General features: G+C 45.1%; 1 protein-coding gene across 2 annotated transcripts in view; it reads left to right on the forward strand.

Annotated features, from left to right (window-relative positions):
• ARHGEF10 (Rho guanine nucleotide exchange factor 10) overlaps nucleotides 1-21,978 on the forward strand; it is a 1,326,864-nt gene that overhangs the window by 1,090,192 nt on the left and 214,694 nt on the right. For both annotated transcript variants that reach the window (XM_069606090.1, XM_069606091.1), the window contains exon 27: nucleotides 15,327-15,501. In XM_069606090.1, coding sequence (XP_069462191.1) covers nucleotides 15,327-15,501 — 175 coding nt within the window. The remainder of the gene's footprint in view (nucleotides 1-15,326; nucleotides 15,502-21,978) is intronic.

The raw sequence follows: 21,978 nt of genomic DNA on the forward strand, positions 1-21,978 counted from the left end.
ATCAATGAAAAAAGTCAAAGTGTAACTCCTACTAATTATCGTTGCTGTCAATACACCCATGAGACTTTCCTGGGATTAAATCAATACACAAATAGGATCCACCATTAGTATAACATCATTTTATCAAAAGACAAAACAGAATACCATCAAATATACCACTGGACATTGAGAATGTATTATTGTTAGAAGATAATTATTGATTGAGTTTCAGCTGTGACGAATCCAGGGAATTTGTCCCTCTTCCCCAAGGGACAGAGACCCTCTTTTGGACTTACGGAGGTGAGCCCGCTATGCTTAACATCCCTTAGGGGACAGGGCAAGTGGGATCCCACTAGCAGTGACCCCAGGCTATCTCTTGATAGGGATATGTGTTATCCTCCCTTGTCCCATCAATGACATTTGTGATGTCATCTTTGATGTCCTGGGTGTTAGTCTTACCAGTGCACCGTGGTGGCGTGAGTTATCGTTGCTTAGCTTACCATAACTGGTGAATTTCTGAGGTTTTTCGGTTTTACTTGTAACCATAACGTCCCTTTAATAACGTTTTTTCATTGAATTTCATAGGTTTTTAATAGAGCAACTTAACCATAACGTCCCTTTAACAATGTTTTTTCAGTGAATTATATATATGATCAAGCAACAGGTTGTTTGCGAAACGCGTAATACGAGCTTCATGTCCCTGCTTAGGGATCCATAAATAAAGGACTGTGTGCCAACTGAAGGATTCCTTCCTGTATTCTATATATTTTAAAGATGAGGCCATATAAATGTGCAGGGAGAAGTATAAAAGGGAACATATATTTCTCAGGAAACAAAAAATTGGTTGGGATTTTGTTTGTGAACAGGAACTTTGAAAACTACTTTTTAGATAATTAACATGTGAACAATGATTGTTGAACTCTAATACCAAATAATAAATACCAAAGACGGAAAAAACTTGAGCTTATCAATCACAAGTCGGATAATCATTAAAATAAATAGACCCCATACTATCACATTACTGGGAATGCATGGACAGACAGTGCCGCAAAGTTCATGCATAAGAACCATCAGCGTTTGAAGAACGATACCTATAAGTCACCGTGCTGTGTGCTGCAGGAACTTCTTCACATAGATGCAGGTGGAGTTTCTTCCAAAGTTGGCATTACTTGATAAGGATGCCAGTGACACCAAGTGGAAACGTCGTCCTTTCTACTAGGTTCTGTATCATGAGAATCGTCCTCTGCATCAATGATATCCTCCATTTCCTCCAGGCTTTGCCTTGATTCCATTTCCTCGTCCTTGTAGCCCAGTTCCTACAAGAACCCCTGAATACCGGCCATGCTTCTTGGCAACAGAAACAAGAAAATAATCTGTTGAAGAAGAAAAAAGGGGTATTGAATTAAAAGTCAACATGAAATTCACTATCTGCTTATAATACAATTAAGTTAAGCCAATTTTGTGTTTAGAAACAGCTTTAGTTAGCAATTTCGTCTGCCCCCTTTCTTTCTAACAAATGAAACATTTTACAGCAATACACTTTGAACTTGTCAGTGGGTTCATGGTGCAAAAATAAGACATCAGTGGAGTGGAGACATCTTGGGATAAATCGCTCATTCAGAAGGTATAATTTCTTCAATTTCTACCCATGAAAGCAAGCAATTTGCAGTACCAAAAATACAAAAATAAACGTACTTTTTTCAGGGTAGACATGAGTTATTCAAAGTTTACCGCAAATTACAATTCGGGTTGGTGGGAAATACATCCAATGAGCACTAACACTGCCCCCAGAGAAAGGCTTTAATGGTATTTTTGGAAGACTAAAGCGTCGTGCGTTTGTTGTATGTCCCTACGTGAATGCATGACATAGAAAGGACGTTCAGTTGCATCGTCCGCTCACATCACGACCAGGGCCGGGATTTTTCGTCTGCCACAAGTGATGGCAAAAGCTTGGGCATGGACTCTGATTTATTCCCGCCAGTTGATGGCACTGCAGGGTGTGTTATCACAAGATGCTGATGGGAACAGGTGCGGTTCACAGATAATGAGCATTCAAAGTGTAAGTTATCCATTGTGAAATGTGATATATGGTGCAATGCGGGTGTCAATATGACAGGTTGAATTCAACATCTGAGTGAACCTTTCCTGTAACATTCCCAGCAGCTTGATTGTCACTATTTCTCTAGACAATCTGACAGCAATAGCAAGGGTCAAGTAAAGCACCAGAGGCGTAGACAGGGTAGGGCCTGAGCGGGCAAGGCCCACCCAAAATCTGTAAATAGCCACTTCGGCAGCCCTGTGTGGGCATTTGCAGATGTTAATGTCACTGCGGTGGACCCCACTACATTAGCTTAAGGCCCCACTTGTTAGACAATCCTGGCTACGCCTCTGTAAAGCACACGTTTCAGGGTGGTGAGGGCGACCCACCACACGGAGAGCTAAGTCTGGAACTGCACTCCCACTAACGTGTGTGCCTCGTAAGATGGACTCTCGTTTCCCCTTTGAAAAGTGATTTGTTGGGGGTGCACAGTGTGTGTAGCTAGCTCCAGAGTGGTAAACAAACGGAGGGCCTGATGACCTCTATGCTTGCTTTTTTAATACAAATCATTCGCACGGGCAAAATGATGCGGATGTGTAAACCTCCAGGGAAAGTTTGCTTCCTTGGGGTTTCACATATCTGCTTTACTTTCTGCCATAAGGGAAACGAGGCCCATAGTAGGGATATGTTTCTCGACTCACCAAATGCTTCCTTGATATAAGTATTTCCTCAGATATGTATGAAACAAGCACTGACCAGCCAAAAACCTTTGTGTAGGCATGGAACGGACATTTGCCTGGCTCTGCCATAATGGTACTACCTGGCCATAAGATGGCAACAGTTGGAAAGTGGTGTTAGTACCTAGGCATATTATGGCAGTGTATGACAAATGCCTTTACATGAGCCATACATGTTGGATTTGCCAATGTGTGTTTGATCGCAATTTCACTCAAGGAACAGATGCAAGGACACACATACTTAGACATAAATACATACATGCACACTTGTCTAAAAAAATATTACATCAAAGCTGGCTTCGAAAGTACAGAGCTCGCAAAGGATTTGGAGGGGTGTTTTGGGCGGGAAGGGGAGATAGTAGGGACTAGCATGGCCATGGGCATTCGAGGTGTTTGTCCCATGACAATAGTTTTGGCTTATTCGCAATGCTTTCAGTGCCCCCTAATAGCCAAAACTAAAAATGCCCCATACATCTAAAGATATTTTGCTTTTTGGGCTCTTTCTGAAAACAGTGGAATCACCATCTAATGACAGGCAACTTCAGATTTTCTGATACATTTCCTATTGAAGTAGTTACTCTTGCAGTACATAATATCGTTGATCGTACTACCGTAATCAATAGACATATTAAAGCAACACTTTAATTTAGCTCAAGGTTCCCCGAGCGCCGTAATAGGTTGTGAAAAAGACCGAATTGCCGAGTGCCAGCTGTCATCATTTCGCCAAGTCATGAAGGCCTGTCTCATCCTGGCAGCTGGCTGCTGCACCCGACTTACTAGTGATGGAGTGCCTTAGCGGCTGACTTTGAGTAATACCTGAAACAGTTGCTGTTCCACATAAAAGGCCGCCTTGAACAAGTTGTTTTTGTAGCCTGGATTTGCTGTAGATTGTTGCCACAGAAACACATGAGCAATCCTGTTCTTCAAAGTACTCCACGCTTCTTAGGATATTTAGTGCAATTTATTGCAAGCACAGCATGGGAAGTAAACCTGCAAATCTTTGCCTCCGTGGGCACGCTTCAGCAAGCCTTTTAATTGGATAGGGTATTTAGTTTTTAAGTTTCTTTGCAGCTTTCTTTGTCTTGAACATGTCACAGGTGGTTGATATTTAAAAGACCTGCAAAGAATGTACTTTGCTCTAGCAGCAGAAAATGTGAAAATCATCCTGCGTCATCACGCTGAAAAAGAAGGCACACCTATAAATTTAATCAATGCAAATCTCTTGGCTGTATTTTTTCATTATCAAGGTCGCCAAGCTGAGGTTTCGTCTCATCCACTGCTCTCGGCCCCTTTGGGAGGAAAACTCTACCCGCTTACCATTTGAAAGGCTATCAACCATAATTCCAAGGGTAGGGGAAGTGACATTGCAGGCCCAATGATTACAGGGTCAATACTTTTGACCCTGATGTCATCACATATAGCTAGAATATTTATAATGTATATTAGTACCCGTTGGGGGGCGTGGTCTTGGCCTCCCAGACAGGTAGGAGGCTCGGAACGGTGGCTTTACAACATGGGAAAGCTCCCGCTCCGAGCTCCCTCGGAGCTGGAGGCTGCCATCTTTCCCCGCTGGATAATCAGTTAATACCTCCCCTGCGCCTTGCATCCCCATCCCCCACCCCCTACCCCCTTTTTCCAATTATTTAGCCCCCCTTGTATTCCCGCTCCACTTACCTTGTGCTGCTGGCGCTGGGAACAGAAGTGTTCCCGGCACGTCCCTGTCGTGCAAATAGCAGCCATGGAAAGGGAGAAGGGACTACGTGACTTCTCCGAGGCCATCTTTATTTTTGTTTTTCTTTTAAGTTAGGTAGTTGAACACTTCGTTTCTCAACTTAAAAAAAAAACACTGTTAGTACCCCAATACAACGTGCCGGGTACTAATTGCAATATCACCCTTGAGGGGGGGCATTATTCTTGGGGCAGATAAAGCCCCAGGCTAACATTAAAGCCCTCGCTTCACTTGGGCTTCTACCTGCCCCGGGACATTACCTGGCCCGGTAATGGCCCCCCTGCACAGGAAATATTGCTTAAATTAATATGTCACCAAAATCACTAAGGGTACCTGGTATGGTCTTGGTCCTCCAGGCAATCAATGTGTACAACAAAACACAATTGATCAAGACCAAAAGTGGCAGACATCAACAAATAATAAACAATTGTACCCATATATCATACAAAAATAGAAATGTATTGTTCTTCACATTCAATTAATAACAACTGGTAATATCACACTTTTCATCAAAACATTTCATTTCCCAACCACATCTATGGGCCTCATTACACGGTACGCGGTAACCATGGCGCTATTAGCACCATGGTTGCCGCCAGTATTTGACTGTGTCCACCTTGGTGGATCGCGGAATTACCGCTCTACTCCAAGGTGAGCGGGGATGGTAATTCCCCATTCACCAAGGCACTTCCCCATTCCCATTTTTGCCCCCATAGGGCTCAATGGGAATTGGGAAGGAGCTAATTACGGTACAGCAAATTGCGGTACCGTAATTTGCACCAAGGTCCCTTTGCGGGCCCATTCCTTAACGGCTGGTAAAACCAGCCGTTGAGGTCGGGTCCCGCAAAGGGACCTCGTAGTAAGGCGGTAAGGGTTTACCAGTACCGGTGCCCTTACCGGTACTGGTAAACCCTTACCGCATTCCATGTAATGAGGCCCTATGTATTGGTTGTTCCCAACCACATTAAACCTATTTGCTTAGGCATATCTCGATTCACTCATACTCACACTCTCGTACAATTGTGCCTGTTCCTAATCAGCCTTTTATGTAGATGCAGGCTTCATATGGTAAAGTACTTGTATTACTTCTTATGCACCCTGTTAGTCTATTGGCGTGGCTCCAATTCAACAACAATACAGTTGTCTACACGGGAGGGAGAACTCAAGAAATGTAAACAACTCAATTTAGACAAATCCAAAAACTACAAAAAGACTTGACAAGCTATAAAGAAGAACAAACACACCCCTACTTACGCGATGGGTTCTATACAGAGCAGAATGCCGGTTATAACAACAGATGGCAAAACCGATAGGTAACATTCTCTAAAACATTAGGATCATTGAGTGATTCAGATCAGGCAGCTGGAGGTGGAGGTGTGGGACAGGGACCCGCAGGCAGAAGAGAACAACAGGTTTTACACAGGGGAGGACCACGAGGCCACCACTGACAACCACCACAATTCGCACAGCGAATGCGAATGAGACAATGGTACTCCAACCAGTGACGGACGATAAAATACCTATAATCAATCTGTCGAAATATTTATTGAACACGTCTGAGACAGACCTATTAGCGAAAGGACCGTCTTTTGTACTAGTGACAAGGGCGGTCCCATTCCACTGTGAAATTGAGCTACGCAAATTCTTTTGGAACATCCGTCTTGAACATTTCTTTGAAGTTTATCTTCCCCAACATCAAAAAGAATCTACAGGAGCAGGAGGTCTCGGGAGGGTAGCGCAGGGACAACGCGTTCGTCTTGGAAGCAAGACGACGCCGATTAACACAGGTTCGATCCCCGGGTCCGCGCTTAGAAACCTCTGGGTATTAAGCCCGTTATAAATAACCCATTACATTACATACATAGGAGGAGTCAACATGGAGAAAGTCAACCTCACAGGCCTCAAAACCAAGTCTCACTTTATGCCCCCCTCTTACGCCTGTCCACAAAAACTTCTTACCTTTCAGAACATTGTTATTAAGCAGATGCTAGCAGCTATCAAACATAATTTCCAACAAGACAATTTGAAAACCTATGAACGTAAAAGTTTGAGAGATCTATGCAACAAGCATAAAATCAGCATTAAACCTGCAGATAAGGGGGCGGTATTGCGATTCTAGACACACAAAATATAACATCGAATGTATAAGATTGCTTAGCGACCAGACCACATGTAAAAAACTGGACAGGGATCCAACAAAACGTCTACATGAGGAGATAGAAAGTCTCACCTAGCATGCAGTCCAAGAGGAGTGGATTATTGAAGAAGAGGCACCGTTTTTGTGTAAACCCCATCCTACAACAGCAGGGTTTTATACTGTACCCAAAGTCCATAAAAACTGGAGTTAACCTTGGGGAGACCCATTGGGCCTCATTACGAGGGCAGCGGTAGCCGTGCCTGTAGTACAGGCATGGCTGCCACTGGTATCAATTTTTTTCCGGCACCCACAAATGGGCAATTACCGGGTCTGCCGAGTTTGGCGGACCCAGTAATTGCCCATTCACGGGTGCCGGTAATAAGGGACTCCCTATCCCCATTCGGCCCTGTTAGGGAGAATTCTCTGTTTAGGCTGAATTTCCTAACCTAGTGAGTCCCCCAGCAGCTTTGCTGGATTTTTGGGGTTTATTTTTTTCTCCTGCCACATGATTTGAGTGTATTCCTTTGACTCTAGATGTGTTTAATGGGCTATGGAGTCTTTTACTCCATAGGGCTTCATGTGTTTTTGTGATGTGTGTTACACAGCACCCTCAGTGCAGTAACACAGGGGTGTCATAGTGACCCCCCATTATAGACTCCATACCCTGGGACTGACTACTGTCTCCCAGGGCATGTAAAGTCACCATTGACTTTACTAGTCTTGAATTCTGAACAGAACCAGTACAAACCATCATAATGTGGACGTACTGGCCTGGGCAATTCGATTGCCCCGGGGTCTGTTAGTCGAGGGGGCACGTCTCCGTCCCCCCTGATCGAGTTATGGCTGGTGGCAGTGGATACTATTTTTTATATTCAACCGCAAATATTTCTCTATGGGATTTTCCCATTGTTCGAGGCTACTATCTTTATTTATTTAATTACGATAGCCTCGAACATATCGCTGGTTTATTGAATTATTATTAATTCTCCGGTTGGTATTTTTTGCCAAAACTCGGTTCTAAAATGGCGTTTGTGTTCTCTTCTGTGACTCCAACCCAAGTCGAGCCCTTTGTTCCACTTTTTGGCGGGCTTCTCCACAGAAGCCCTATAAAGTGGTGCCACTCTGTCTGGGGTACTTAGGAGGGGTGGAGGGGGATTTAGGCACCCTGGACTGAGTTGCCTAGGCAACTCAAGTCGCACTCCGTCCTGATTGGCCCAAGTGGTGAGCCAGCCGGCTCACCACTTAGCATGTTTGAGTGACAGCTAGGCTGAGTGAATGGGGGTTTTTCTGCATAAAAGCAGGGCTTTGGGGACTGGAACTTTAGAAGTCGCCACAGGACCTAAGAATCCGACGAGGGAGAAGCTGAGCCGACCTGCTACGACGACACCACCGGTGGAGCCCTGCTGAACCGTCTCACCACTTTTCCCAACGACAGAGGAGATCTCCCGCCGGAGAGTCTTCTTCCTTTGACTGGTGGGGATAACCAGTTTCACCGTCTTTTTGCCTTCCCGACGCATCTCGTGGCCGCCTTGCCTGTGCCAAGCACCCCGGCAACCGGAATACCACGTTTTACCACGACCGCAAAATAAAGGGTAATACCTTTAACCGGAAAACTCTGCGGCTGGTTTCTTCCCTGGCAGTGCAACGACCTTCATCTTTCCTCCAAGTCGAGATCTTCTCTTCCTCTGGACGATGCCGAGACTTGCACCCGCTGCCAGGAACAACTGCCACCGCTGGAGGATCCTTCCCACTTAAGGTACCGTGTTCCGCCTGGCTTCCCTTGCCACCGACTGTACGGGGTAGATTTAGCCCCCGGCTTTCGAACCTGGGTTAGCCTGGGACACCCTGGCTAAACTTTTCTGAGCCTCTCTAAACTCTTTTCGAACTCTCTGCAAGACTTTCAAAGCCTAGTGTAACTGTGTGATCTTGGGCACATTTGTGCTCTGCTCTCTCTAAGAGTGGGCCCAGCCTATGGACTTTGGCTCACCAGTGACTTTTTGCTCTTCTGCCTTGCTAAAAGTGTTTCTAAATCTTAGAGTGGTGTATCTTCACATATTCTGTCTTTTTCCCTCCCTTTTTCATGAACTTATTGGAGTGCCATCTATAGTTAAGCGCTCACCTCTGTCTGGAAATAAGTGGTGTTAACTAAGTCTTGTCTGATAAGGAATAAGGGTTGTATATATCATAATAGTAACTGTGTTTAGAGTGTTTTACAATAAGAGTGCTGGAGTGTTTCAAACAATGTGTTTTTAAATAAATAATTATATACTTGGATACCAAAGCTCTGGTCAGTGTTTGCTTGTGCTATTGTGTCTGAGTGCCTATTGTGTATACTGTGCATACTGCCTAACTCTTCTAGAGGGAAGTCTGACTGCTCAGCCACAGCTACCAGGTAAATCTGGGTGGTACAGACTGCTACCAAGGGGGTTTACTGCTAACACCTGTAGTCCTAAATCTTTTGCAGTGTTCCCAATGGGAACTGCACAGGTTTCTGTCTAACAGGCCCCATAGGGCTGAATGGGAATGGACAGGGTGTTAGCACGGGGACCGTAAATAACGGTACCGGTGCTACCATCCTGTTCTGCTCGCAGGTGCCGGTATGGCCACCAGACAGGACCAAGGAAACAGAAGGGAGAATCTCCATAATAGAGGGTGAAGTGGTGATGATGACAAACCAGATATCGCAGCTAATGGGCACAGTCATTCATAAAAATGGGAGCTTCTTTTGGCCCGTACTGATTGATTTTTCTTCTCAATGGGGAAGTTAAAGTATTGGCTAAGACACTTGCGAGCAGGTTACTGATAGTTCTCCCCCACCTGATCCACAGAGATCAGAACACTTTTATCCACGGGAGAGCGACGTTCCTTAAACTGAGGAGACTGTTTAGTGTGCTTACCTCGAATGGTTGGTTACTGGAGCAGAGAGGGGAGATTCTGTCGCTAGTCTCTTACAGAGCCATCGACTCATTAGTCTGGGCCTTCCAGTGGGCAGTTTTGGCGAGGATGGACTTTGGCTTGACATTTATAGGCTGAATAAAATTGCTGCATGGTTCACCAAGATATGAGACATTAAGGTGTCCCGCCACACATATTCATAATGACGTACTCCAATTCCTGTAAGTCTTTTCTGATTTGTATTTAATTCTTTGGTTCCAGGGCTTTCACCAATCTGCCCAGTAATATCCTCAACAGAAATATAACTACATCTGCTGATTAAAGCATGCAAATACACGTACAGTTTTCAAAAGAGAATCTTTCAGCATTTATTATTTAGCTGGCAATCAAATTGTTATATGTATCGAAATAATTTTTCAGTTAACACAAACACCAATACATAGACATACATTAAACGCACTTTGTATTTTCCATAAATGGAGAACTCTTGTTCAAATAAGTGTGTATACAAAACCAAATTTCATATAAACTCCCGTCATTTTCTTGTCGGATGGTACACAAATCAGTATCACATATTACAAGTAACACTGTAACGAATGCACAAAGTCAAGTAAATTGAACCATTGTGATCAATATGTATCCTCTGTCTTGACCTTATGGGGGTCAACTGCCAGCCAAAAAAGTGACCAAACCTTAAGTCTACATCAGGGAATTATTCTATTGCTCTTATAAGGACTATTATGCACCCTTTGTGCTGTGTCCTTTGACGTTTCGATTTAGGATGGAACTGCCTTCTTCTGGGCCATAGATTAGGTCTCCCTTGTCACTGTTCCTCACGTGTACACCTACAGGGGCGCGGGCTAGCGTTGCCTCAAGGTGGCATCATCATAGATCCATGTTAATTCTTTAATTGGTGTCTCCCGAGAACCTTAGTTCTCCTTGTATCGTGGGATTTCTCAGAGGTATATCCCTCAAAGGAGCAGCGTCTCCTGTTTACGCTGGGAACTGTATAGTCCTTAATGTCAAGGTTTGCCTCTGAGGGAAGGAACAGCGTTCGTCCGTGGCGCTCCAGCTGGTGGATTGCCACGTCTGCAGCTCGAGCCAATGGCACAGGTTAGGGTGAATGGTAGAATCTCTGCTCCCTTTGCTTTACAGAGGGGCACGAGGCAGGGATGTCCTCTCTCTCTATTCTTCTTTGCGTTGCTAATAGAGCCACTAAACAAAGCGGTGAGAAGTGACGAGGTGTTTCGGGTTATTGGAGGGCCGGATGGTCATGTAGATAAGATCTCCCTCTTTGCGGACAATGTGCCCCTATATGTCAGGAAGCCTGAGCGGATGGTCCCCAGAGTGGATCACTTACTCTGTGAGTACGGCAGGAGAATTCAACAAAGTGAATAAGGGATTGAGGCCCATGCTCTGGGAGATGACTACCCCAATGATACCCCTTGTTATGCTGAATAATTCAGTCTGGTGGGGCGCTGGGGGTGGCTATAAATCTCTCAAATCTACGAAAATACTTCTGGACCATTCAGTTGGTGGTCGCAAATGATGGTTTTTTATTGGAAGAGGGGGACCGGCTATTGGTCAGATTCTCTATGGGGGTATGTATCCAGGCAAAATTGGTTGTTAAGGTGTGGCAGACCTTAATGGATAAAACAAGAGCCAGAAGAAGAAGGAGACTGGCTCTGGACCAGCCACTCTGGGGGAACAGACTGATCCCGGAATTGAAAGAAGTACAAGGTCGACGACTGTGGCCGGAAATAGGAGTACAAAAAGTTGGAGATGTGGTACATAGCAAGGGGGTTGTGTTGTTACGAGTCTTGAGGACCATGCCTGGCGTGCCTCACAGTACGATGTATCAGTATTTGCAATTAAGGCATGCCCTAGTGTCCTTTCTAAAGCAGGAACTGGATCCCTTTGGGAATCGCTGTAGCTGCTGCTTGTGGCGGCTGAGAACTGTGAGGGGGGTGCAATCTCTGCAGCATATAATTGGATAACTAGTACCACATCTAAACAGTTGACTAAGTTGAAATAAAGTTGGGACGGGGACTTAGGTGTGCTCTAGGATGAGGAATGGGAAAAAGCACCAGGCGCCGCAAATGAAGTGGCCATACACTCCAGGCTTCGAACCATACAATACAAACTACTTCATAGGGTGTATTATACCCTGCAGAGACTCTACAAAATCGGTAGGAAAGAAAAATAAATGTATGCAAAATGTAAGGTGGAGGTGGGAGACTTATTTACATATAACTTGGCTATGTCCTAGGGTTAGTAGCCTATGGCGATGGATGACAGCAATTTTCGACTCTTTAGTGGTAGATGATTTGGTTATCGACCACAAACTTTGCTTACTGGGGATCTGAGGTGACTCCCCCTTCATGGCGCTTGAAAAAGCAATGACAGGGCTGGCCTTGGTCAAAGGATACATTGCAATGAGGGTGGGTGGGCGAGGGGGGGACATTCACTTCCAATGTGGGAAGATTAGATGAATAAGCGTATTATGGGCCTTTAGAAACTGGTATATAAAAACTGGGGATGTTCGCAGAAGCACGATAATGTATGGGGAAAGTGAAATGGCAGAGAGCAGCATCTAGCAATGATGCAGCTAAGCAATGATCTGGAGTGCATCTGGAGTAGCTGTGGATGCCATTGGTTGGGGGGCGGTAGCAGGGCATTGTGGGGTGGGCGGTTTACATGGGGTGGTGGGTTGTTCATTTGTTGAGGGGGTGTTTCAATGGGAGAAGGGGACTGATTTGGAGAGGATAGGCAGCACATGTAATAAGAGGATATTATACAGATGTTGTTGACAATGAAGGTTTGCTGCAAGATGGGCATGTTGCAGCCTGGCAGGTGGAGCCCTGGCACCTGAAAAGTGAACCCTGTAAACACTAATAAAAACTAATAAAACTGTAGTATAAAATAAAATGAAAGACAGGCTGGGGTTTTAAACCATTGGTCCCTGTTCTGATGGGTAGTTGGGCAATTGAGAAACGCAACATGGTTGAAAATGTGCACCTTTTTGGCCCAGTTTAGTGTAGAGGGTGAATAAAGGAGAATGCCCTGACAGGAACATTGCCTGAGCATTTCCCCATTTTATTGGTGGTTGGGCAAGAAGAAATAGGGCCAGAATGGAACAGCCACTCACCTGATATTGAATAGCAGTGTTTCTTCCTTTGTTCATTAAGTATTTGACCGTGTGAGCACTATACAAAACAATACATGAACATGTTTTATGATGTTATCTTTTGTTAATTATGTATAGTCCTTAAATGTTTTAGCAGTATTCATGGTCTATAAATAACTCCAACAGAAATCCACTAAAATAAATGATAAATAATAAATAACCTAATTTCAATTACAAATATATTATACACCTCATCATTCTATGTGTAAAATGAACACATTTAATGTAGAAAAGAATGTTCTTTGCCGGACTGAAACCTCCACATTGTAGGTTGTTAAGCCTCTTCTACTTGGTCTGTTGCTGATGACTAGGGACAGAACAATCAAAAACGCTTACAGAAGGTGGATGCCTCAGATGGACAGGCCTCTCTAAATCTCAACATTATTTAAAACGTGATTTTAAGGACAATGATTGTTTCCCCTGCACATTCTTCTACATCTTAGTTTTCTAAGTCTAATTTCAGCCATCGTGTTAGTTTCTATGCAGGATGGGTTCCAGTTAATGGCTTGTCAAAATATCTTGTTTTATTTATAATGCTTAATTCGTGTGAGGTTCAGAGGGCCACCTAGCCAATACAGAAGCTCAAAGTAGGGGCTTTATCAAGCGTCTTTGGAAGCGGGAGGCCACCATCTTTCCTGCTGGGCAGCAGGTAAGTACTCGCCTACCCTTCCTTTCGGCTACCGAATTTCCAGCTCCCTTCTCTACTACCCCCGCCACCCCTGTGCCACTTACCTGCAGTTTCCACGTTCCTCACCGGCTGCTGGCACACTAAGTGTTCCATACACAACAAAAGGGGGCCACTATCCAGTGGTAATGGTCTGCCCCTAGGGTGACGTACCAGTTTGGGGCGAGAATAACTAATGTTAACAAAATAGGAGTACTGGTGCGTCAAGGATTGGCCCTTAGGTGTGAATAATTTGGAACAATTTACCTGGTCCAACCCTATATAACCACATAGGTAGTAACTTCTGTATACAGTTGTATATAGCAAAAAGATACACCAAAAGAATCAAAGAAAAACATTTGAACTTATTGTAATCGAAAAAAACTATATATTGTAGCGAAAAACGAAGAATTTAGATACAGTGGAGCCCAACATGTGAGGGCGTATACAATTAACAAACAATTTACACAAAGTGAATATAAAAAATATATACCTCAAGGACAAATAGAATGGTTAGAGAGAAAAGGGACAGAGCAGAACTGAACATAAACAAGAATATTTGTCAATTATGTGCTCAGTTTGTCCATTAAGTCAAAAGTAAAGCTTCTCTGAAAATCAATTTGATATTTCTGACTGTGTTGTTACCTCACAACAAAAATAGGAAGCAAAAAATGGAGAAAAACATTTCATGTGGATGGAAATTCCATCCTCATATTGAGTTTAAGATGGAATCCCAAAGTGGAAGTTGTTTTAAACTAGAGTTGGGTCTGCCAACGCAAAAGGGGGAAACCGGAAGGGGCTACACAGGAAGTGTCCCTTAAAACTGGTGGACTGTCAAGTGTCCGAGGTCGAAATTAGATGTTATACTCTGTGAAGGACCTCCAATCCCCTCTTAACAGCAATGCGTTTCAGCGGTCGCTGATGAATAAAGTTCATTCTTCACAACAGAAGAAATTACTCCGCCTTCATCAGGGAAGTAGTTATCAGGACCCTGTGGCAGTAAGGAAAAACCGTGTGTGAGTGTAAACTTCCTGGTGCACGTGGTGGATCCACTGTTCCTGAAAAGGAAGAAAAGACCACATTGGTCATACGTTCTGGGAGACAACACCTACATTGGTTGTGTCTGTACTTTGCCTTCTGCGAGTGAACTTGAAATGGGAGCAGTCTGGACAAGGGTAAGTTTCCTGTGTCCTATTTCAGGCGAAAACTGGGGTGAAACAATCAGTCGAGTCGTCCCCCTGTGTTGTTTTTCACAGTGTCTCTGGTTGTCCGGAGAGTAAAGCTCTGTGTCATGTGAGAGGAAGTAAACGACCAGCTCTGTGCAGTGTTGAGGACGTGGCTTGAACATCCAGTGTTCCGGCACTTCCCTGCCGCGTAATTGGCCACCATGGCGAGACTACGTGTAGTTCCCTTCTCCCTTGTTAATGGCAGCCAACTTGTTTTTTAGTTTTCTTTTAAGTACAAAAACAATTACCATCCTGGAAACACATGCTGGAATGCTAAGAGCAGTAAACCCCACCAGGTATGGGCATTACCATGTGGTAATGCCCCCGCCTAGAGGGGTTTATTGCTTAGTAATGGGTGTCAATAAATGATATTTAGTTGATGTATAATGAAGAACCAAAATGTATGCCATTTTTCTCTGATTGCTGCACCCCTACCAAATATGATTGATGTTCTGTGTTGACTCTAAATAAGCAGTTTAATAATTGAAATACACATAATGATATACTTCTATAAGCGGAACAGCATTAAACTAGTTGTTTGCTTTTGCTTTTGTCCTAGTATATAAGGCAGCTGCATTGGGCTGGCATCTTCTCTATCTCACTTTACATTTTTAATGTGGAATTCTTGCAATAGTTTTGTAGTTTTGTGTGGACCTCAATTTTGTGTGCCTATCTGCAGAAATGTTCTTAACATGGACTTGACATATTTGTTTCTTTTGTGTGAATTGGTGTAGCGCCAGTTTGATGCCCATCACGAAGAAGGCATGGTGATCTCTCACATGGCTGTGGTTGGAGTTGGGATCTGGATTGCCTTCACATCTGGATCTGCTCTGCGCCTGTTCCACACTGAGACACTAGAGCACCTCCAAGATGTTAACATTGCGGCTCCGATTCACCATATGTTGTCAGGTGATTTACTTTTTCTATACTATACTTTTTCTGCATGATGTATTTCACTTATTCATTGTGCTAATGTATTTAGTTTAGGAATACATGTAAAAAAACACTCCTTATTGAAGGTGTGTGAAAGATTTCTGTTTATTGTTAACAAGAATAATTACACCTGGATTGCAACATTCATTAAGTGCTGTAAGGGTGCAGAAGGAGGTGACTGACACGCAGGTGGCATAGTGATTGTTGTAAATATTTATTGAATTAGAAAAAAAGAATAACATCTAACTTTCCCTAACTCTAAGAGGGGTTTCCCTGCCTCAACTAAAAGACTAAACTTCTGTCCCTTACACTTTTCACTAAACTAAAGATAAAGTAGGTGGTCTTCGTCCAGAAGAATTACTTCCTTCTTCTGGACTTGGGGTAGTAGTTTGTTTCCAAGTATTGGTCTCTTCTTGGGGGAATGGCTCCCTTCCCCAGGTCAAAACGCAAAAGACAAAGTTCAAACAGTGCTCCTTGGCAGACAGACTGCCTATCTTCTAACAGTTCAACACAACCAGAGGGAACGACTCCCTTCACCTGGCCCACCTCTCATGTAGTTTCAAATACACAGTTCACAAATGTTAGAAGAGTCATCGACACCAGCTTCTTCTCTTCGTTGATTGGACCCACTTGGTGTCACTCTTTACCAAGTACTGCAACTCGGAAGATGACTTGTGCTGTTTGCTCATTTCGGGTCCTCAGCCCTGGCTTCTCTCTCTATTCGGTTTGGCCCACTTGGGTCACTCTCCTGCTAAGTGGGACCATGAAGAAGATACATAGCTTCCTCATGTGGGTCCCAGACCTCTGTTTCTCTTGCTCTTCAGTTCAGCTCTCTTGGCTTACTCTCTCGCCAAGTACTGATGTCAGGGAGATGCCTCACTTCTCAGTTTCGGTCCCAGATCCCTCTCTCACTCTTTGGTTCAGCTCCCTTGGCTCATGCTCTTGTCATATACTGATGCAAGGGAGATGCCTCGCTTTTTGTTTTGGGTCCCAGGGTCTAACCATTTGGTTCAGCTCCCTTGGCTCACACTCTTGCTAAGTACTGATGCAAGGGAGATGTCTCACTTTTCGGTTTGGGCCCCCGATCTCCCTCTGGAAGCCAGTAGTTTTTGTAATACCACTGGCCAGAGGAAGTGCCTCTTTGATGTAGGGCCCTCTTCCAGCTGCCCTGCATCTCTACCGGTCCTCCCCAATTTCCCCTTACCTGCACCCAGGGTTGGGTAGTTTTTCCTGGAATTGGGCTCTATATGGCAGCACCAGCGTTCCTTCTCCCTCGGTTCGTTAGCTGCTCAGGTATGCGGTTTGCTTTTCTGCTTCCAGCTTCTCAAGGCTGCACTACCACCCGGTTCTTTAGGAGTGGTCGGGGAGGTTGCTTCCCGCATGACCTCCTCGGGACTTCCAAAGCTGCTTGCCTGAGTCCACAGCTCAGTCTCGTTCTTCTCTGGGCTCAATTCAAAACTCGTGGGTTTGTCGCGAACCGAAGACAAGAAATCCTTCTTTCGTTTCCTCTTTATTCTGTAGGCTCCACCCTGGCGCAACATCCACACCTGCAGTGGGGGCAGTCATGTCCTTCCTTATTCCTCCTAGGGGCCACTTTGTGCCAGTATTGGGTCAGGCAAACCCTTAGGGCTCTCACAGATCTTCTTCGTCCCAGTACCTTTGATTATGTTAACCTCACAGATGTTACAGGAGTAGATGGGTCTAATCTCATCATACAGAAGTACATGGGTCTAATCACACCATGGGAGTTAGTGCTAGAAGAGGGGTCTAATGACTGAGGGTGTGTGTATGGCATGGGTGAATTAATTATCTTTCCATGAAATCCTCCATCTAAGTACCACCCCCAAGGGGACTATCGGGTAGCGGCCTCACCACCCTGGTCTCATGGGAAGGGGATCTTTTGGGGAGAAGTGACGACATCTCGGGATTCGTCACAGTGCTTATCATCCAATCAGGATAATTGGAATGCAGGTGATAAATGCTGATATATTATTTGCATTTCAACTTAAACCTATGCAGGCTGACTCTGGTTTCTCCCCCCTGAGCACTGCATCTTACCTCACCTTGGTTTGCAATGTCGTCCCTATGCTCCCCACTTTCAGAGTATTACTTTAACTCTGACATGTCCCCTTATCTTCTCCTTCATTGGCTTTGAAATTATCAAAGATTAAGCGGGGTCTTTACTGCTCCTGCCAGATATAAGTGGTAATTAGTCTTCTTATCCATTTCCATGATAGCCATAGTTAGAAAGACTTTTGTCTTTTTGTATAATTGAGTTCTTCTGCGCACGCTGAGTGCCTACCGTCCAATGCATAATCTTGATAGCAATCATCAAAACATATATCCCTGATCCTGCAGCTGGGTGCTACGAGCATTAGTGCCTGCATATGTGGGCTATAATGGCACCTAATTTCCCTTAACCCATGATAATTGCCCCTAGTTAGGTTGATACCATTACATTAGGTTAAAAAGACAGCCACAGTGGAACATTGGATGCACTTGAGCTCATAATAATCCTTGGCATGTAAGTAATAACCTTCAATATTTTATTTGCATTTCGAACAATAATTCACGGATTGTGGCACCAAGAATTTGCTCCTAGAACCTGTCTGCTATCTCAACTTCACTTGATTTGCTTTTTTCTGGGACTTTGCCGCTTCATCAGCACCTGATCTCTTTCGCCGACTTTGAAATTAACAATAATTTAGAGGGCACCTTACTTCCCATGATGTCCGTCAGTAAAAAGTGAACTTCTTATACACCTCATAAAGCCATCTTTATTTAAAGAAGCATTTTCTTGAGCGCCTACTATCTGACTCAGTACTGTGAATTTGTGTTGCAGGAGGCAATTCATTCTGAACCCTAGTGATAGTTGCATATCCTGTCTAAACATATATAACACATTGTTTTCGGTCTTTCTTAGTATTACTGAATTTTGGTCTTCTTAAAATTGTTTTGTTTTCTCTATGTAGTTTGATGAATCCCAGGGTATTGTTGCTGCTTCCATGGCGGGAGCCCCGCCCCATGAGGCCAGGGAGGTGAGGCCACTACCGAATAGTCCCCCTGGGGGTAGTACTCAGCGGGAGGATCTCATGGGGATGGAAACCCCTCTATGGGACCAGTGACGGCTATTTTGGGAGAACATGGTATCTACATACTCCATCTCTACCTCCCTCATCCTCTTACCCTACACAAACCTCTGTAGTTCCCAACGTTTCCTTGGGCCTCATTATAAGTTCAAAACAAAGGGGGGTCTGGGAATCTCTCTACCAGCACGAACACAGCCCATTGACTTGTTCTTGGGTGAATAACCCCTGGGAGAGACTCTACCAAGTCTTTAGCCCACTGTCCCTTTCACAGAGAAGAAATTTCCCTGCATATCAGCCTTTGTCCTGCCCAGGGGCAGTCCAGCGCCGAAATGCTAGGCAATTCTCCTCTGAACAAGAGTACCATCAGTAACCCCATACACGTGTTTCAGCCTTGTTGGGCATCATCAGTGAGGTGAAACCGTTGCCTCTCTAAGAACAGTGAGCAAGGGGTCCACGTCTGGATCGCCCTGTTAACTTAGGGTGAAACCCAAAGTTAATTTATTCAAAACAAAGGGGGGTCTGGGAATCTCTCTACCAGCACGAACACAGCCCATTGACTTGTTCTTGGGTGAATAACCCCTGGGAGAGACTCTACCAAGTCTTAAGCTCACTGTCCCTTTCACAGAGAAGACATTTCCCTGCATATCAGCCTTTGTCCTGCCCAGGGGCAGTCCAGCGCCGAAATGCTAGGCAATTCTCCTCTGAACAAGAGTACCATCAGTAACCCCATACACGTGTTTCAGCCTTGTTGGGCATCATCAGTGAGGTGAAACTGTTGCCTCTCTAAGAACAGTGAGCAAGGGGTGCACGTCTGGATCGCCCTGTTAACTTAGGGTGAAACCCAAAGTTAATTTATTCAAAACAAAGGGGGGTCTGGGAATCTCTCTACCAGCACGAACACAGCCCATTGACTCGTTCTTGGGAGAATAACCCCTGGGAGAGACTCTACCAAGTCTTTAGCTCACTGTCCCTTTCACAGAGAAGAAATTTCCCTGCATATCAGCCTTTGTCCTGCCCAGGGGCAGTCCAGCGCAGAAATGCTAGGCAATTCTCCTCTGAACAAGAGTACCATCAGTAACCCCATACACGTGTTTCAGCCTTGTTGGGCATCATCAGTGAGGTGAAACTGTTGCCTCTCTAAGAACAGTGAGCAAGGGGTCCATGTCTGGATCGCCCTGTTATAAGTTAGGTGGTATCCCACCGGTGAATCCGGTGGGATACCATGAAACGGTAATATCATTACCGCCACCTGATCTGCCAGAATTCCTGGCTTATTACAAGTGCTGCAATGGTAGGTTAATCCCCATTCCATGGAGTCCATGGTACTCCATGGTACTTCATGGGGGATTGTCGGTAGTACCGGCACCAGTAATACTGATGCCGGTAATACCAGCAGTTTTTTGCCAGTGGGGGTGCCTGACTTTCCTCCATCTCTTGGCTGGAGGCAAATCAGGCCACCCGACCGGCCAACTTGTAATTTGGCAGTGCGGGAAAAGTGGCGGTAATGGAATTACTGTCACATTTTTCCCACCTGGCCAAACTTGCAATGATCCCCTTATGTGTTTGTAGAAAAGAAGACCCGATCCTTGTGAGACATACTGAGACGAGTAACAGTAGGGACTACCCATATGGAATGCATGATAAAACTGAGACAAAGAAAAATCAACCTAACCCAATAGAGAGTAATCATTTTGGTACTAGGACAAAGAAGAACTGCTGAGAATCAAGGTGCGCGTTCCAGTCAATACGAACCCTCTAAGGATACAAAAAGGGAAGAAAGGACTACACAAATTGTCTGATACTCACTGGAGGAACCGCAAGAGCCAGCATGGTCAAGGAAGGAATAAAATGGACTGGGACGCCGAGAAGGGAGCAGGAAGGTTGAGGCCTGGTTCTGAGTGGGGGATCTGCTCCACAACCCCAGAGAGAGAAGTTCTAGGTGTTTCGAAAACCTGGGCAGATCGAGAAGGGAGAACTGTGCTGCTCAAAGAAAGCTTGCAACTGCAGAGCCGCTGCAGACAGAAAGAAGACCACTAGATTCTGGGAAGTCCTACGACTGATCGCAGGCATCAAGGAAGACCCAGGCCGATCACAGACCATGTGAAAAGGAATGTCGCTGGGGCCCTGAGAAGGTGGTGGAAAGCCCAAAGCGGAGAACGAAGCCAAGAATACAGGGTCTGGGACCCTGACCAAGTAGAGAGACTTTGTCATACCTTGCGTCAGACAATAGCACTTGGCAGGAGAGTGAACTAAGTCTATCAAGGAGGAAAGTCAAGCAAGTGCGGCGAGGTTGGGATCTGCACCCATAAGAGGAAGAAAGATCATCATTCTTCTTCACAGTCACAGTACCTGGCAGGGTAGTGTACCAGGTTGACTGTGCCTAACGAAAGCTGAGAAAGACCAGGAATGAGAGGTCATTCCCCCCTGCCATTACGAACTTTCCAAAAAGACTGGGCAAGGCCAGGGGAAGGGAGACATTCCCCCATAAATCATTGTGTTGTGTGAGAAGCCTGGGTAGAGGGCCAGCAGAAGGGATGTATTCCCCCACCAATATTGAACTGTCTGATAAGCCTGAGCAAGGCCGGGGAAGGGAGACATTCCCCATCAAGCACTGAATTGTCTGAGAAACCGAGCAACGCTATGGAAACTGAGACATTCCCCTACAGAGACTTGAGCTACCAAAACCCTGAGAAGGGTTAGGCGGGAGGGAGACATCCCCCTTACATTGTGAACTGGGGCCAGAGGGGAGGAAGTTGCTCCCCTCGTCAGGGAGACTGAAGAAAGTCACATCCCAAGGATAACATAATGAAACGAGCAATGACCCACAAGAGGCATTTCCTGTGAACTGTACTTTAAGAAACTGGTGAATCTGGAACTTTTAAGTTGCTTCAGAACAAACATGTAACCTGGGGCAGGGAGGCATTCCCTTAAAACACAGTGGGCCTCATTACGACCCAGGCGCTAATGGGTTAACGGCGCCGTAAAAGGCTGCGGCTCCGTTAACCTATTAGCGCCTAATTACGAGGTCCCTTGCGGGACCCGTCTTTAACGGCTGGTGTTACCAGCCGTTAAAGTAGGGACCCGCAAAGGGAACTTGGTGCTAAGTACAGTGCCGCAATTTGCGGCACCGTACTTAGCGCCTTCCCCATTCCCATTGAGCCCTATGGGGCAAAAATGGGAATGGGGAAGGGCCATGGCGGCATGGGGAATTACCGCCCCGCCAGCCTCGGAATGGGGTGGTAATTCCCCATTCCGCCATGGCGGACTCCGGCATGCACCATGGTGCTAACAGCACCATGGTCCTCCGCCTGGGTCGTAATGAGGCCCAGTATCAGTTTTGAACTATTGAAACCGCCTCAGTTGT

The sequence above is a fragment of the Ambystoma mexicanum genome, chromosome 4p (assembly GCF_040938575.1).
Source record: "Ambystoma mexicanum isolate Mex_15411 chromosome 4p, UKY_AmexF1_1, whole genome shotgun sequence".
NCBI classification, from domain to species: domain Eukaryota; kingdom Metazoa; phylum Chordata; class Amphibia; order Caudata; family Ambystomatidae; genus Ambystoma; species Ambystoma mexicanum.